The sequence below is a fragment of the Rhinolophus hipposideros genome, assembly GCF_964194185.1.
Source record: "Rhinolophus hipposideros genome assembly, chromosome: X".
Lineage (NCBI taxonomy): Eukaryota > Metazoa > Chordata > Mammalia > Chiroptera > Rhinolophidae > Rhinolophus > Rhinolophus hipposideros.
The window spans coordinates 110585305-110603761 of record NC_138046.1 but is presented as its reverse complement, the minus strand read 5'-3'; the positions used below and the strand labels follow the sequence as shown (position 1 = coordinate 110603761).

General features: G+C 37.9%; 1 protein-coding gene across 1 annotated transcript; it reads left to right on the top strand.

The window, feature by feature from the left end:
• Window positions 1–449: 449 nt before the first annotated feature.
• PRDX4 (peroxiredoxin 4) lies at window positions 450–16738 on the top strand. The gene is made up of 7 exons (XM_081043165.1): window positions 450–864; window positions 3989–4106; window positions 7359–7475; window positions 9484–9606; window positions 11845–11975; window positions 13101–13135; window positions 16631–16738. Exons 1-7 carry the CDS (start codon window positions 624–626, stop codon window positions 16679–16681), a joined length of 816 nt encoding a protein of 271 aa, XP_080899291.1. The 5' UTR covers window positions 450–623; the 3' UTR covers window positions 16682–16738.
• Window positions 16739–18457: the final 1719 nt, after the last annotated feature.

The window sequence follows — 18457 nt, the reverse complement described above, 5'->3', positions numbered from 1 at the left end:
AGACAAGCTGAAGTCACCAAAGTGCCTGTTTGCCCTTGCCTGCTGGAGAATAAATGTTAGACCTTTCTTCTCCAAGTTTCCCAGGACTTAAAAGGGCTGCAACTAGAGGAGGGAATCCTGGCACTGTTCGTACAGATCACTTCAAAGAGAAAACGAGTAACTGTTAGAAGTATAAAATGCAAGCGGTTCAAAAGCAGATATGTTAGTTTGACTTTGTTGGGGTGCTGTGCGGCAGTTAGGCTTTGTGGGAAAAAATGGGAATGGGAGGATGTCTAAAACAGTGCAGAGCACCAGAGCTCGTGAGGCCAGTCACGTGCGATGCGGGCAAGGAGCGTTTGCAGAGTTGGGCTGAGCGCCTGGTCCTGGCCCGCCCCAAGGCGCAGGCGCAAATGCGGGCTGGGGGCGAGCGGGCGGGGCTGACACCCACGTGGCAGGGGGGCGGGGGGCCCGGGAACGGGGAGAGCAGGGGGCGGGGTGGGGGCCGGGGAGTGGGAGGGCGGAGCAGGTCTCGCGAGGCCGCGCCCTGGCTCGCGCGGGCGTCGAGCGCGCGGTTGTAGCTGCCTGGCGGCGGGAAGAGTCGCGCGCGCGCGCGCCAAGGGACTTGTGTCTGCACTCGCGTGGTCATGGAGGCACCGTCGCGGTTGCCAGCCGCGACGACTCCAGTCCCCGGCTGGAGCCGAAGGCTGCTGCTGCCGCTGCTGCTGTTCCTACTGTCGGCTGGGGCACTGCGGGGCTGGGAGGCAGAGGAGAGGCCGCGAACCCGTGAAGAGGAGTGTCACTTCTACGCGGGGGGACAAGTGTACCCGGGAGAGGCGTCCCGAGTTTCGGTATCCGACCACTCCCTGCACCTCAGCAAAGCTAAGAGTAGGTGGTGCCCCGCCAATGGGGTGGGGTGCGGAGGTGACCGGTGGCAGAGGGAGGCGGGAAATGAGGAGGGCCGGCAGACACATGTGCCCTGGTTACAGTGGGTACCCCGGAACCTGGCTTACGCTGCACCCCCTGGGCTGCCGCCGGTCCCTGGGCAGGCCTGGCTTTCTTAGGGAGTGGGGTGGGGGAGTGGTTTCCAGCTGTGAAGAAAGGGATGGTTTTCACTAATCAGATTTTGGAAGAAGTAGTGGTTACCCCAAAAGCCGCAGAAAAGGGAAAGGGTGGCCCTGGTCCTGGTCTTGCAGACATCTGAGGATGTTGTGCAAACTGAAACACTTCCTCAAACATCGCCAAGTGGCTGCAGCACGTCACGTCTGTTTCCAAGTACTATTTCAGGGAAGAATACGTTGATAAGTTGAATAAGGATGCACAAAAAGTTTGATTAAACAGAAAAGTGGCTAAACAGAATGCTCGGGAGAGCAAACGTTTCATCTTTGTTTTTCCTTTTTTCATCTTATAAGGAAGACTATTAAAAGCCCTTCCCCAAAACTTGTATAGTTAATGTGTATTCTTTGTGTCTCTTAGAAATGAACAACTTATTACAGGGTGTACTTTGGAGGCTTTTTGTAAGGAAAGGGGGGAAAAGGAGGTTGGAAGTAATACATCTGAGTTGATGATAAACCTCGTGGCAAATTTGTGTCCTGCCAATTTGGCTTTTCATTATTTGCATTTCTGTCCAGTGTACACAGCTAATGGCCACTTTCAGGAAGGACACGTCAGACTAGTAAGATACTGATAAAGTTGTGGCCTGCTGCATCTGGATGTTAAGATTAGCCAAAAAGAAGCGACCAGAGGTTAAAGGATAAAAACTGTCCCTTGCTTGCTTTAAAGTAACCTGCTTTTCCTACGGATCACTTGGCATTCTGAACATGTGTATTTGGCTTTTGTGGTTCAGTTATAGCATGTTCTATGCCAGCATTCAGTGAAAAAAGTATGCTTTACAGTTATGAATCCTAAGTGTTAAGTGGGATGTTGTTATGACTTAGTGGGAGTGACGGGAAAACTGTTTTGCCTCCTTAAACATTTGCAGTTATTTTCTACTGAAAGTTAACTACTTTTAATTTTTTTTAAACCCGGTCTTGCCCTTTTAAAATCATATTTCCAAGTCCCATTTAGTTTAACTTGCCTGGGAAGATATTTTGAAATATGTCAGCTAGTTAAGTGTTTACTGGCATTACACGTATTTCTCATCAGAAATCCCATCTAAGTCTTCTCATAAGAGCAAAAAAAAAAAAAAAGAATTGTAATAGAGTTTCCTTTACCAGCAAACTTTTTCAAATTTTTCTAGGCTTATCTAGAATTAAAGAGACAAGGACTTTTATTCGTAAAATGGAATATTATGGAGCCATTAAGGTCATACTTACAAATAACTTTCAGTAACATGAAAACCTGTTCATGATTTACTATTTTTTCTTAAAGGGGTGCAACATGATCCAAATTTGTGTATTTAAGAAAGACTGGAAGAAAAGACATCAAAATGTTAACAGTAGTTAAATTAATGAGGTTATGGGAAGAGGAGATTTAAATATGCTTCTTTATACTGCTTTGTTTTTGCCAGAATCTTTTTTATATGATTTATATTCAGGGTTTTAATAGATGCAAGGGGTTGTTTTGGGAATTCCATTTATAGATCTTAGCAAGGTGACTACATTCTTTTTGCTCTATAAATTGATAACAGTTTTTTCTTTGAACTAACACTGCAGTTCTTAAATCAAGAACCCAAAATTTCCAAACTCAGAATTTTGAGAACAAAATTTATTTTTCAGATTTGGTTTTCCCAACATGCTAAAATCATTAAGGAGTGTCATTTTAACAGATTACAATTCTAACCTCACACTTGAGTGGCATTTTCAGTAATGTCTGTAAAGCATATAGAGTTTAGTACCCTTCTGCTATGTAATTCTCCCTCCTGGCCTTAACCTAATCAGATCAGGATATTTATATGCGGTATACTGCTGACTCAAGTAATTACCTTATATATTAACTTCACAGAAAAATTTATCTTAAGTTTGTGTCTGTTTTCAGAGTGACCATAAATGCTGGCTGTTACACAAAATATAATAAATGCTGGCTATTCAAGCCTTACTTTCTAGGAACCTTAGTCAAACTTGGAAGTATTGACTTCAATGTATGTAATGGTTCTGAAAGTTTAAGTGCTGTCTGAATGTGTTAACAGAAGATCAAGGTACATTATTATCGAAGTATGTTGACTAGAATTACAGCATGCCCTTACAAGAGAGCAGCACGAACTATTCAATTTCCATCAGGTCACTTAAAACCTGTTCAAGGAGGTCTCCTCTTTCAGAACCTTCTAGGAAAATAATCCTATCGTCTGGGATTTTATACTTATGGCCTAACGCATTTGCAGATTTCCTTGAGTGTGGCAGAAGGTCCTCTGTGTGTGAGAAACTGGACATTTAAATTAGTACATCTGAAAGACTACCAGTAGAGAAAGAAACATCTAATTATTTGAAATGTAGGAAGTTTAACTTGGAGGGGCTGTATTGAAGTATGCAGTAGAGTTTTAGTGCAGGGATGGAATGTGGAGTGGGGAAATGAGCATGAATAGAAAAAAAAAGTATTTTCACTAACCTCCAGCTGAAATTGAGCATTTCTTTCCATTATAAACGTCAGCAACAAATCATATTTTCTTCAGCAGTACTTGTTTGTACCTGTTGCCAGTAGACCCACAAATATTTTCATGCCACATTATGGTTGTTGCAGTAAATGAAACATCATTTACACTCTTCACTATTTTGGGTAGTTATTAGATCACTGCTAGATGTTGCATTTTTAAAGAGTTAATAAAAGGGTGTTATTAATAAAACACCAACTTGTTTTTAATATTTTGATAATTGCATTTCAATATAATTGGTTTCCTTTGTAATTCTATATATTTTATTTTACATATCCAATGACACTATTCTCGGAAGTCTGTGTCACCAAACTGCTAAAGAGATTCAAAGGTTTAGAAGCCTTGATTTTTAGTGATTTCCTAAAGCTGTCTTTCTGTCATCCCACCAACTTTCTCAGTGTTATAAACATCCTGTATTTTTCTCAGTTTCCAAGCCAGCACCTTATTGGGAAGGAACAGCTGTGATAAATGGAGAATTTAAGGAGCTGAAGTTAACTGATTATCATGGGAAATACCTGGTGTTTTTCTTCTACCCACTTGATTTGTAAGTAATACATAAACATAGCAGCTAGTAAAACCTTAGTTATTATCAGTCATTAATCAAGAACATCAAACAGTTAGAAGTATTTTATTTAGCTCTTGGTTCTCAAAAGGCAAGCTGAGATGAAGTTTTCCAAGAAGGTACCATGTATTTCAGAATCATATCCCATTGATCCCAATACTTTATACTTACATGATTGTGTTATCACAATGTAATCCTTAGAGGAAAAAATACAATTATATTCATTAAGCTCCACTTACTAAGGCAAGAAAATGGAATGACAATATTTTAGAAAGCATTTAATAGCATGACTTATACCACAAATCTAGTAATGTATCCCCATTAAACAGAAAATAAGCCCTTTTCTCTCCTGATGCCATTTAATTATGGTTTTACTATTTTTATTCTTTGCTGCATCTGTTGCTTTGCTGTGATTTGAAAATTCTACTGAATTATTGCATATGCTTAACAAATAATGCTTATTAATATAAATTATGGTTATTATGGGGGGAGGGTTCTCTTTAACTCTATGACAGTGAGTACTTTTATAGTCAGAAAGTTGACTCAAAGTAAATACTCTTGCAGCTTTAATCACATCGAGGATTTAATTTTATTTTGAGTGTTTTTTAAATTCCAAGAAAGTTAAAAGATACTAAAAAGAGTTATCCCAACTTGTATATTTTTTTCTATTTAAATATGTATTTTGGTTAGAAAAAGTTAAGTAAAAGATTCTTCTATCTTTTCCACTGTATATTAAAGTCCTTTTTCTGTTAGTACTGATCTAGAACTATATAAATAAAATTTAAACTTGCAGAAAGGATATACTTAAATTCATCTCTGTAGGTTGTCTCTAGGCCAGGGGTCAGCAAACTTTCTACATACAGGGCCAGATAGTAAATATTTTAGTCTTATGGTGATCTCTTTTCCAACTACTCAACTTCACCACTGTAGCACAGAAACAGCCATGCATAATACATAAACAAATGAGTATTTTATTCCATTGAAAGTTTATTTACAAAAAAATTAAGATAGGCTAGATTTGGCCTATGGACTGAAGTTTGCTGACCCCTCCTCTAATCCAAATAGGAAGAATTCTCATAAAAATTAGTACATTGAGACTACAACAAATCACGAATCTACTTAATACATAATCTTTTAAATTAGTAAGAACTTGTTTCTTTCTAATCAACTTGTACCATGGCTTGACAAGCTGAAATGTATAATATACTTTCATTTCTAATGGAAACAAGAAGTAGAAATTTTAATATCAAAATTATAGGCCTGGTAAATTCATGTTATAAAACCAAAAAGTTTACACATATATAAAATATGACACTAAACCTGGATTTTGAAATTAGTCTACCAGAGCAAACAAATATGCTCTGTTTCTCCGGTGTTATTTCAAATTCCATAATGAATAAGACATAATCTAATTAGAGCATGCTGTTAGTAATGGTCTTCTGGGGGTAAGGAGCTAAGATAGCCTCTTCCTGTTATGTGTATGTAATGCCAGACTGGGTCTGCTTAGAGAAGGAAGAATTCTGGGGCATTTGCCACAGACTGCAAGGATGAAAGCCACAAATGTAACCCTTCAGTTTTTCTCTGTCTTCACTAAGAAGGTGGGCAAATGTGTCTCTAGTTCGCATTTCTTGGGATAAAAGGAAGACAGGGGCTGGCCATTTCTACCTGTTGGGAAATACTAAAAATACATACTACAGCCGAGGTTTCCAGGGATTTAACCTAGATTAGAACTGTCTGCTTGCATATGACAGTCCTCCACTTGAACAACTGAAACATCTGAAAGCCTATATTGGGCTGTGGTATGAACTTGTCCCCTAAATCAACATTTTTCAAACTTTCTTGACCATGACACGTAGTAGGAAATGAATTTTCCATTGCCACCCAATACACTTAAACATTTACAGGGTAACATTCACTTTATATGTACCAGTACAGCCAGGCTGTACTGAAATGCTGAGATGATAAATAGCCATTTCCCAGCCTCCTCCCATGTTGCCCTTCCCACCTGGTCCTTTTCAGAAACCTTAGCGCTAAAGCCAACTTTGAGTTAAGGTTGTTAAATATTTTTCATATCACTCCTGAACACACACATGTGTGTGTGTGTGTGTGTGTGTATGTATATATACATATATGTATACATACCTTGTATATATATAATTTACTATAAATGAAGTATTCTTGCAATTTACTTTTACTATAAATGATGTATTCTCATGTTTTCTATTTCACTTTTTTAAAATGTTGATTGGAACTCAGTAAATTGGCTTAGGTAGTTCCTACCACAGTCTGAAAAATACTACACTGAAGTAACGTTCTCTAAACGTGCCCTTCAGACAACAGGACTGGAATACACGGTAGAAGAGGACCTTACCAAGAAAGGGAGGGAGATGGGAGAGCACTTCATCTTCAAAACATAGATAGATGCATCTAGCCCATAGGGCTGCTATAGGAATTTAAAAAATTAGTGAAGTGATGTAAAATGTGTATAGATCCTTTAAAGGCTGTAAAGCATTATATAAAGTATTAGACTACTCCATCTGGAGAAGGTTTATATGTAAAATAGTTCTTAATGTGTACTTTAATATACTAAAGGTGTTTATAAAAAGTAAGTCATTTGAAACTTCACATACGAGGTGTGATCAAAAGATACAGTGAATGTTTAAATAAAAAAATTATTGCAATAAAAGACACATTGCCATTAATCCCCCTCAAAATACTCCCCCTCACTTCAAACACACTTATCCCATCATTCTTGCCACTTTACTGAAGCAGTTCTGGAAGTCCTCTTTCGTGAGTGTCTTTAGTTCATCCTCCATCATGACAATGCTCTGTGTCACACATTGCTTCTGGTACGGCAATTTCTGTCAAATAAAAACATTGCGGTGTGTCCTCATCCACCTTATTCACCGGATCTGGCACCGTGCGACTTCTGGCTCTTCCCCAAAGTCAAAATGACCATGAAAGGAAAATGTTTTGAATCGATTCAAGACATTGAGGCAGCCACGACAAAACAAGACACGAACGAGGAGAGGAGTTCCAGAACTGCTTCAGAAAGTGGCAAGAATGACAGGGTAAGTATGTTCAAAGCAACGGGGAGTATTTTGAGGGGGATTAATGGCAATGTGTCTTTTACTGTAATTTTTTTTATTTAAACATTCACCATATTGTTTGATCACACCTTGTCGTGTATGCATATTTTGAGAATACTGAATATATATATTTTTTTACTTTCAGCACTTTTGTGTGTCCAACTGAAATTATCGCCTTTGGTGACAGAATTGAAGAATTCAGATCCATAAACACTGAAGTGGTAGCATGCTCCGTTGATTCACAGTTTACCCATTTGGCCTGGTCAGTATCTTACACTTACATTCATAGGGAAAAGAATGGATTTATTCTTAAATTATGGGCAGACAACTCTAAACATAATAGGAATATAGTTATTTATCCTACAATCCAGGAGTAGATCTATCTGAGAGCTGTTAATTCAATAAAGTTATGGTAAAAATGCTTAAGGATTTTATAGGACATTTCAAAATTGGGGAGAAAAAGTTCAATGCAAAAGATGTAATGTCCATAGCAAAAATCACTCAATTGTGTGGTTATTTAATTATGACAAATTGGGTAACAATCTGGAGGAAAAAAATCTTTAAAATACCATTTCTCTGTTATGCAGTTGTCTAGTATTAAGTCAAACTCAAAATAGCCTTTATAATTACTTTTCAAGAAGCAATTATTTTTAAAATTAATTTTAGAAATTTTATTAATTGTTCCACCTAATTAATTGCAAAGAATTGCAAATTAAAATGACAAGAGATGCCATTTTTTTTCCCTGCCTGATTGCCCAAGATTCCAAATATTGAAAAATTTCATCCAGTGATGACAAAGGTGGGAAAAAATGGCACATTCATACAACAAACAGCTGGTTCAGCATTTCTGGAGAGCAGTTAGTGAGAGCAGTTGTATGTTTCAAAATTTGAAATGTGCCTGTTGATGTGAGTTTTTAATCATATCCACAATTTTGTGCACAAAATTTTATGCACAATAAAGACTGTTCAGAATTATATTGATTTTAAAACTTTAATTCATCAAAGTAACAAATTTATTTCTCCATTTACAGTTATACGTACATATATGTACATGTATATGTATATGTAACTAAAATTTAATTGGTTCAGGAGCCACAATTTAAATGTAATTTATATTCCCTTAAGTCATTATCTTAAGTGTTTTAAAATGCTTATATATTTTGTTTGATTTCCTTTAAGTATCTCAGTTTTCAGACACACCTTCCCAAGAACTTAAGTAATTCTTACAAATCTAATAAACAAATAGATACGGTATATCTTAAGTCCTTTTAAAATGTTTCCTTACTGTTTGTAAACTGAATAAAATTTCAAAGTACACATTTTAAATTGGAATTACAAAGTAAATCTGTTGTTCTAATATGAGAAATTCACTTAAGCATTATAAATAACTCAATATACAAATATGTACTGATGATTTCTTAATATAAAAATATTAAAACTATAGGTTTAATTTGCTTCATCACTTCCATAATAATTCTAAATCTTCATAGGATTAAAATTCTTCATAGGATTAAAATCATCCCAAATAATTTGGGATTGCTTTCTCAAGGAATTTTTGGGGATATATTCTCAGCTGGATATGGTTTCATACCATATTTCTATTTGGCTGTCAGAACTGGGGCTGCAGGCATACGAAGCAGTCTTTCCCTGTTTTCTCGCTTCTATCAGTGCCCTACAACTGGGGCACCAGCCCATCTCCCCTGGTGTCCAATTCAAGAATACTTAAATCTGAAGACTGATGCATCTGAGATTAGGTCTAATTTCCTTCACTGCTGCAAGTGGACTTTTCATTGTGTCTGTCAGAATATTATATCATCCAGTTGTATTAATATTCTGCCTCTCTGAAGGCATTGTCTTGTGATCACAATTCTCAGGTTAGGCTTACAACAGTGCATATCCTTTGATCCATCAGTTCCACTTCTGGGAATTAATCGGACAAGTGTACAAAGTTGAGAATACAAGGATGTTTCCAGCAGTGTTTATAAAGCAAAAAATATGTTAAGTTTAAATGTGTCAGTAGAGTAGTAAAATGTAGTATGTCTGTACATTAAAAATGTGATGTATAGCTCCATATTTAGTGTTTAAATGATATGAATGTATTGTTAAGTGGGGAAAACAGGTAAGAAAATAGAAAGTATATGGTTTTTTTTTTAAAGAACATGTGTGTTGTGTGTGTTCATGTGTGTGCATATGCAGAAAAAGAGTGCTGACTGTTTTGATAATATGCTATGTACTTAACTCTGAGAGGTAAATGTTCTGTTTCTTAACAGGATTAATACTCCTCGAAGACAAGGAGGTCTCGGATCAATAAGGATTCCACTTCTTTCAGATCTGACCCATCAAATCTCAAAGGACTATGGCGTGTATCTAGAGGACTCAGGCCACACTCTTAGGTACCTTTCAATGGTTTTACATTAGACAAATCCAAATATATTTGTAATCCTCCTTGAAATGGAGTTAGAAGATACAAGGTTTAATCAAGAAATATTATGTGCTCTATTTGCAAAAATATCATAGATACTGTTTAATTGATGAGCGCCCTATTTAAGCTATGTGAGTGGCATTGACTGATAGAGCTAGAAGACCAATCCTGTCATTTTACAGAGGAACAGATTCCTAGAGTTCCATGAATCTAGCCAGTTATATAATTAGTTAATGGCAGAGCGCAGACTTGAACCCAGGTCCCCAGACTCCTGGTCCATTTCTTGCTCCTCTTCACCAAACTGACTCCAATTATGTTTTTTCTAAATACAAGTTATCATAGTATTTAGCAAACCTGTGTCTTTGGAGTAGGAAAACTTAAGAAAATATTTTACCCAACAGATCTCGCTGAGTTACTTGAGCTAATAAATGCAAATAAAATTCATTGGGAAAAAAGGGCAATTTTAGCTTAAAACAGTTGTAATTTCTTATGTTGTTGATTTGCTGTACATTGCTGATAGTTTCTTTTTTTAATGTTTTATATGAAAATGTCAGCATTTTATAATCCTGTGTTTTAAGAACAGCTTTATTGAACTATATCATTACCATCCAACTCACCCAATATAAAGCATACAATTCAGTATTTTTTAGTATATTCAGAGAGTTGTGCAACCATTACCACAATCAATTTCAGAATATTTTCATTTCTCCAAAAGAAATCCCACACCCATTAGCAGTTACTCGCCCTTTCCCTCAATGTTCTGGCTCCCATGCCTGCCTGCCTTTTTTATTTAATCCCTTGTTTTAGTGAAGCACATCTTTATTGCTTCCCAGTAAAAGGTCATTGGAAGGTAAAATGGTTGAGGCATTCCATGTCAGAAAATGTTTTTATTCTACTTTCATGTTGATTAATGATTTGGCTAGGTACAGAAGTCTAGAGTGAAAGGCATTTTCCTGAAAACATTTGAAAGCATTGCCCTGCTACCTTTAGCTTCTGGGGTTGTTATTGAGATGTCTGTTGCCATTTCATTTTCTGATTTTTTTTATAAGAATGATCTGTCTCTTCTCTATGGAAGACATACATACATATTACACCAAGTATGGCAAATGTTTTAAAGTCTACCAAAGAAGCAGTTCACAAAGTTAAAACAGAAAACAGAAGCTAGAATTTGCTACCAAAGAAAAGGCAGGTTTGTTTATGTGTGATATGTGGATATGATGTATGTTACAGAGGCAAGCTCAAAATTTCAGATCAGACTCACTTCAGAACAGACCTGATCACCACTGATAACAATTTTCAACTGTCAAAGTAGCTACATGAAAGAACACCCAAAGAATAATAATTAACAGTTTTGCCCGAGTTTGGCAACTTGACCTGGCCCAAGGAGAGTGAGCCCTAGTTAGTTCAGACATCAAGTTGTTCATTCAAAAAATGTATTGTAGGATAAGCAGGAATACTTTAGTAATGTTTAAAATGTATGAAATAAGATTTCATTGAATAGATATATAATTGCATATATTTCTATTAAAATATATCTCATCACTATTTATAATACTTGTACGCAAGCAATTATCCCAGAACCTGAGATCTTTTCTAATCCAAATAAGTATTGGGTTGAAATCCATATTGACTTAAATAAAGTCTTTTGGAAATTTTTGTTTATCTCTAGTCTACTTTAACTCTTGCAATGTCACCCCTATCTCAATAACAGGTCTTTTTGGTCAAACTACATTCTTCCCCAAGCCACAGAAGTGATTTAGAGGGAAAGGTAACTTCACTTACATTGGTGACTTTGTCTTTTTCCACCACTAAAAGGAAATACAAAGACATTCTAAACAGCCAGTGACGAGCAAGATGGGTCACTCCTTCACCCAAAAGATTTTGTTGTGTAGTTTTATCTGTTCATTTACAGTGCAGTAAAATCCCAAAGCTAGTACATGTGAAGATTCAACTGTAAATACCACAGTACATTTCATAGACAAAAATAAAACTTTAAAGCTATTATTTAACAATGATAATCCCAAATTATACAGTAGATAAGTGTGGGTATGAGGTAAGTGTGCGTGTACCAGTCAAGTAGGTAGGTACTGTGTTGTTGGGTCTGCATAACAATCCTTCTGTGTGGATGGTACAAGGATTCACATTAACTAGTAGTATTCATCTTAACTGAGAGGAATGGCCTCACCTCTGCCACTCTTGTGTTTTACAGAGGTCTCTTCATTATCGATGACAAAGGAATCCTGAGACAGATTACTCTGAATGACCTTCCTGTGGGTAGGTCAGTGGATGAGACACTTCGTTTGGTTCAAGCATTCCAGTATACCGACAAACACGGAGAAGGTACCCTTTCCTTCTAAACATCATAGCCTTTGGATTTTTCAGTTTGACAGATAGCAGCATAATTAGTTTGATTTCTTATCCTGAAAGTAATTCAGATCGTTCCAAAGTCTTCTGATTGTTTTCAAATTATTCGCCAATCTTTTTAGCAGATCAAATTATTATTTAAAGTACTTTTAACAAAATATCACTAATACATTCTACTTACTGAATAAGATGCAAAAATATTATTTGTGCAGTCCTTATGGATAAGCTCAAAGAGAAAAGTTTCTGCTACTACAATTTTCAAATTATGTTTCTATAAACTTAAAGTGTGCCAGTCTGGGAGTATGTAGTAATGTGGGATTTATTTGCATGTTTACATTATTTGATTTAGATTTTCTCCTTAGGGTAATTCAGTATCACACTAGTAATCTCATCAGTTCATCCTTTCACTCTGGGTTTTCACAGTAGCTAAATGGAGAAGGTCAGATTTTGCTAAAAATAGAACATATGTTTTATATTCCTTTCAAAAATGTAACTCGGGGCAGCTGGATGGCTCAGTTGGTTAGAGCGTGAGCTCTGAACAACAGAGTTGCCAGTTCGATTCCAACATGGGCCAGTGAGCTGTGCCACAACTAGATTGGAAAAAAAAAAAGTTAACTCAGTGCCTGGGTCAAGGTGCATTCCAAATCAATGGGATATCCTACTTTCTGAATAATTTTAAAATCTCTTGACAAACAGCAAACCAGGGCATCAGTGCAAAATTCTGCAGAAAATAGCAAATAAGCTTATTGTAAGTTTATGTCAATTCAGAGAAATTTCTGCCGTGCCCAGACATTTCAGTTCACCAGACTCCCAAACTTTCCAACTTTATTAGAGGAACACTCAGTTTGATTTCTTATATTATAAAGGTAACTAAACATAACTGGCAAAAATCAAAATAGATTAGCTGCCTGCTGATAAGCCCCATGACTAAAATTCCTTGGTGCGAGCAGGCAAGCTAATAGAAGTGTTCAGTGGCCTAGAAATGTTCTCTTTAATATTGGCTGTATTTTCAGTTTCATTTGGAAAAAGTAAAGCCAAGAGTTACTAAGAGAATTGAACTCTGTTTTTAAACTGTCTTTTGCCAATTTTTGTTCCTTTCAGTCTGCCCTGCTGGCTGGAAACCTGGTAGTGAAACAGTAAGTCAAACTAATTTTCCTGTTAAGGGGATAGCTGGGGCCAAAAATGCCAACCTTAAGATAATCCTTCCTTGTAATAGTATTATCTTGATTTTGTAAATGAAGTAAACAAACTTTCTAGGCAAAAATCAGAAAAGCACAGGCATTTTTGAGCTGTAGGGAAAGCAACTGAAACTGGAGAAAGCAGAAGATGGGACTTCATGCTGTGAATTTTAAAGCCACATATCCAGAGAAATATACCATTAAAAACAACAAAAATGGGAATAGTGGAGACTTGGTAGAATAAATTCAGAGGTCTCAAAAATCATATATGGAATTTCTTCCTATACTTTGGCAAAGAAAACAAGTCACAAGCAAAACCTTTCTATATACAGTAAAAAGCTTTGGAGAAAATCTGGCTTCATTAGCACTGAGGCTAATGATTCTCTCCTTATCATTTGAAGGAAGAAAAGATTGAAACAAGGACATTCTTTCACTTAGGGAGGCTGTATAGTTTATAGACAATCGCTGAAGTAGTCTCTGGCCAAAATACAATTTGGAAACTTACTTGAACCTTTTTTAATTAACATCTTTTAAATACCAAGAGTTTACACAAACTGTAGTTATGAAATTGAAAAATACTAGAGCATTTAAAGAAGAAATTACCTTAGGATAAAAGAAAAACAGGCTCCTAAGACTTTCTTCCTCAGCAAACCAGAAAAGAAAAAAAACACCAGAAAACAAAAAACAATAGTTCCATTAGCCATAGACAATGAGAGGTAGAAATTCACTGTGTAACCTCATTCAGATTAGGTAAAGTAGCATTTCACTGGTTTTGAACCAATTTTTGATGGCTTTGCAAAACAACTTTGCCCTTGGGGGTCAGAGTTAATGTTACAGTACAAATTCATTCACCTCTACATAGATCGGATGGCTCTCCAAGGGGATTTGAAGTCAGGCATTAAAGGTACTTTGAGCACTGGGTACTTTCCATTCTAAATTAGTCATTAGGTTAGTTGATAATTATTGAGTGTGAGGCTTACAGATAGAAATATGAATCAGATGCTGCAGGCATCACCTGAGAAGCCTTGAAATGCATTTCTGGATAAGTCTTGAAGCGAGGGGACACTTCCCTGTGGAGCTGTAGCAAGCCACCCGTGCTGCTGAGTAACATCACCATCAGTCACGGGCATGTGCTGAGAGATCAGCAAGAGCTCCCAAGAAGTACAAATTAACTACAAAGGGTATTACAAGGCGAGGACTTTACATTTCCCAAAACATTGACTATCCACTTGGTTAACTGGGGGGCAGGGGGGCAGGGGCACAAACCCCTTTGAGAATCTGATGGAAACCATGGATTCTCCCTCCAGTAAAATGCACATATGTTACCACATACTGTGTTTGGGCATTCATTTTTTTCTTCCCAGCTTTACTGAGGTATAATTGACAACTACAATTGTATATATTTAAAGTGTACAACATGATGATTTGGTATGTGTATATGCTGTGAAATGATTACCACAATCAGCTTCATTAACAAAGCCATTGCCTCACATAGTTCACTTTTCCTGTGTATGGTGGGAAGGCTGAAGATTCACTTTTGGCAAATTTCAAGTGTACAAAACTATTAATTATAGTCACCATGGTATACATTAGCTTCCAGAACTTACTCAGCTTAAAACTGAAGGCTTGTACCCTTTGGCCAGCATCTCCCCATTTCCCCCACCCCCAGCCCCTGGCAACCACCATTTACTCTCTGTTTCTATAGGCATTCTTTCAACAGACATTTCTTGAGCACCTGCTACCGTGTTTCCCCAAAAATAAGACCGGGTCTTATATTAAGTTTTGCTCCAAAAGACTCATTAGGGCTTATGTTCAGGGGATGTCATCCTGCAAAATCATGCTAGGGCTTATTTTCCAGTTAGATCTTATTTTCAGGGAAACACAGTATATGGCAACTATTCGAACTATTAGGATAGCCAGAAGGTATTTACTAGTGAATGCCACAGTCAGGGTTCCTGCCCTCACAGTTACATTCTCCTTTTACTATGGCAAATGCTGTCAGAAACGGGTTGATAGGAGCTGACAGGATAGGAGCTGACCGGGCTAGGGATAAAGCTGTCAGGGAAGACTTGTAAGAAGAGTGAAGAGAGGGAGCCAGGCCTGCAAGAGCTATGCAGAAAGGACAGCAAGGGCGGAGAACCTGAGGCAGGAACCGCTTAACATGTTCAAGGAACAGAAAGGGGGTTGGGGCTGCAGGAATCAAGTGAGCACCGAGGAATCGGAGAGGAATGCCCGTGCCACGTGGCATGGAGAACTGGGATACGATGAACTGTTGGAGCCGTGTGGAGGGAACATAGTGAGGGCAGCAGCTAGTTTGGAGTGGTTTGAGGATGGGAGTGAGGGCAGGAGGATGAAAAGGAGATGAAGTGTGAACTAGTGCCAGAAATGAAGCTGTGAAGGGGAAAGGCCCAAAAGTAGCTGGAAAGGGGGGCTGTAGGATCAAAATAGGTTTTGTAGTGGTGTTTCTTTGAGATAGATGAGCTTTTCGTCTCCATCTCCCTCAGGTCTCCCCGGTATGTTGCCTCCTAAGGTGTCTCCCTGACCTCAGTGTCTCTTCTTCTCCAACACATGTCATTCTCCAGATGAGCAGCTTTTAGCGGCTCTCCCGCACTCACAGGACAAAGTCCAGATGCGGGGCACAGGCATTCTTTACATTCTTTACCTACAGAATAGGTCTCTCCTGGGTCATCTGCCCTCAGATTTACTCGCACTCTGTGCTCCCACCAAATCACATGACTCATTTTTACCCAAAATGAGCCCTGCTTTGTGATTACAAGAGGTTTTTTTGTATGTAGGGCTAGATGTACTTTACCTATAACTATCAAGTAACAGTTAATGTGAGGTCAATTTATATGAAAATTTCAAAAAAAAAAATCTAGTAGGTTTCTAAGGCTGTAATGCCATAATAGGAAGCAATATTCTCATTCGGACTTTTTGTTCAGTCACTAAACAGTTATTGAAAGTAATACTTCATGTTGTATTTGAGTGTTGTTGTTTTTTTTACTTTGCAGTTTCAAATTAAAAGGTTGCATTCTGGAATTCCAAAAAATCCATTTGAACACACTGCCCCCTTTTCAGGTTGTTATGGCATGCCAACATTTCATCAGCAGATGACTTTAGAAATATATTAACATCTGTAGCCATGCTCTCTTAATGTGTTTGGTTTAATTAGATCAAACCTGAAGATACCATGAAAGCCTGGTGGCCGAGAGAAGAGTTGTAAGTAAATTTGGGGGTGCTTGAGTACAGATGTTAATTTATTAACAAATTATATGCCTTGTGGGATAGCTGAGATTACTAGGTAGGACAAATCCCGTTTTTCCTATGTACAGATGATATACTTTGGTACACAAAAAATCTTCTTTAGTTAAGAGATGGGCCACGAATGTCAGATGACCAATGATGTACTTTGGCTTTTAAAATGAGTAATTTGCTTTTTTTTCCTTTTAACAGATAATCCCAGATCCAGCTGGAAAACTGAAGTATTTCGATAAACTGAACTGAAAAATACTTGAGGTTATGATGCTTGAACATCCTCAATAAAGTACACCGTTTACTACTACATTGTGTGACGGGAGTAATTTCTTAGAGAATATAAAAGTCCACATTAGGGCCCGAATATATTTAGTGTTCAAGTTAGACACTGATGCCATAAGAGAGGCAGTTATTCATTGTCTTTCCAAAATACGAAATGTCAAATTGAATCAGACTGGTAACGATGATTAAGATTTACGTAGTATGTGCTATGTGCCCGCTGTTGTACTAGGCAGGTTAGGGACGTTATTTAATCCTTACAGCAACTCTGGGTTATTTATTTTATAGACAAGGAAACTAAAGCTCAGATAAATTACCCAAAGTCACACAGCTAGCTGCAGACTTTGACCCCAGACACGCTCAATGTAGTTTCTGGGTTCTCACCACTCCACTGCGGCTCACCTCTCTACCTTTGAGGGTGGTAGGAAACAACAGGTTGTGAGCAAAGTCATCTTCCCGGTATGTGGCAGGGACAGCTGACCCCAGAGCTCACCGCTCTGTACACCATAAAGCCCTTTGGACACCACCCCTTTTCTCTAAATTCATGTTTTCAATTTGTACCAAATTTATAAGTAACAACTTATATGTTTGTATTTAGTTTAACGAATAAAAGTTAAATCCCTAAATATTCACAAATGACCATATACAAAGCTGAACTCTGGGCAGCCGGTTGGCTCAGGTGGTTAGAGCGCAGCGCTCCTAACACCAAGGTCACCAGTTCGATCCCCACATGGGCCAGTGAGCTGCGCCCTCCACAGCTCAGTTGGAAATGACTTGGCCTGGAGCTGAGCTGCGCCCCCCACAACTAGATTGAGAGCAGCAACTTGACGTGGAGCTGATGGGTCCTGGAAAAACACACTGTTCCCCAATATTCCCCAATTAAAATAATAAAAAAAGCTGAACTCCAGTGCTACTTCAACCCATTTGCCACCCTAATATGGCAATTTGTCGTAATTATCTCCAGATGTGCCATGTACTTACGGAACCTAATACCCAAGAGAATTTGCCTCGTCCTGTCTTCTGTGCTAATCGCCTCTCATCACGCTGGGAGAAGCCATCTAGAAGTGGGGGTATTACTGGCCTCCTGGCTGAAACTCTGAGTTCTGTCATAAACTGGCAGGTGATGAGTGACAGGCATTTGAACATGGACATCGTAATCCAACTGGCATTTATAACCCTTTGCTATAGCAAAGTATGTTCTAAATGCTAGCTCAGAGTTGAAATTGTAGAAGCCAACTTATTAGTAAAGTTGAAGACTGTTAGTACTTTGGTGTTCCAACAGGTTTATGAAAACCTTGTCAATACATCCAATACAACAGGAATCCTAGTCTCAGTTTTCTTTCCAATCTGAAATGTACAAATTGTTTTACTCATGGAATAAGCCTGTATCTTGGTTAATAGTTTCCTTTCTATGGAGCTTTCTAACCTCATGTTCATTTTAGGTATGTTTACAAGGAGGACAACTATTTTTAGATCCATTCGAAAAAGCCAGTCAATATTTCATTCAACATTCAGCAACTTGATCACCCACTCTACACACTTGGCATATATCAGTAACCAAAAACAACTTTCTGCCCTTAAGGAGCTTAATATTTGATTACGGAAACAGGTGTTCATGGCGTAGTAATTTCTGGGGATCTACAAATAAGTGAAAATACATCCTGACTCACCACTTTCATATTAATTGGGTAACGTAAATAGCCATGAATAAAATAGCATTAAATGCACTCCTCCTCAGTGCCTTTT

What these genes read in the sequence shown, in the direction of transcription:
- PRDX4 (XM_081043165.1), top strand. Translation starts at nt 624, where the DNA reads ATGGAGGCACCGTCGCGGTTGCCAGCCGCGACGACTCCAGTCCCCGGC. An exon ending in CAGTTTACCCATTTGGCCTG is followed by an intron (nt 7,476 to 9,483) that starts GTCAGTATCTTA and finishes GTTTCTTAACAG; the next exon opens with GATTAATACTCCTCGAAGAC. An exon ending in GGAAACCTGGTAGTGAAACA is followed by an intron (nt 13,136 to 16,630) that starts GTAAGTCAAACT and finishes TCCTTTTAACAG; the next exon opens with ATAATCCCAGATCCAGCTGG.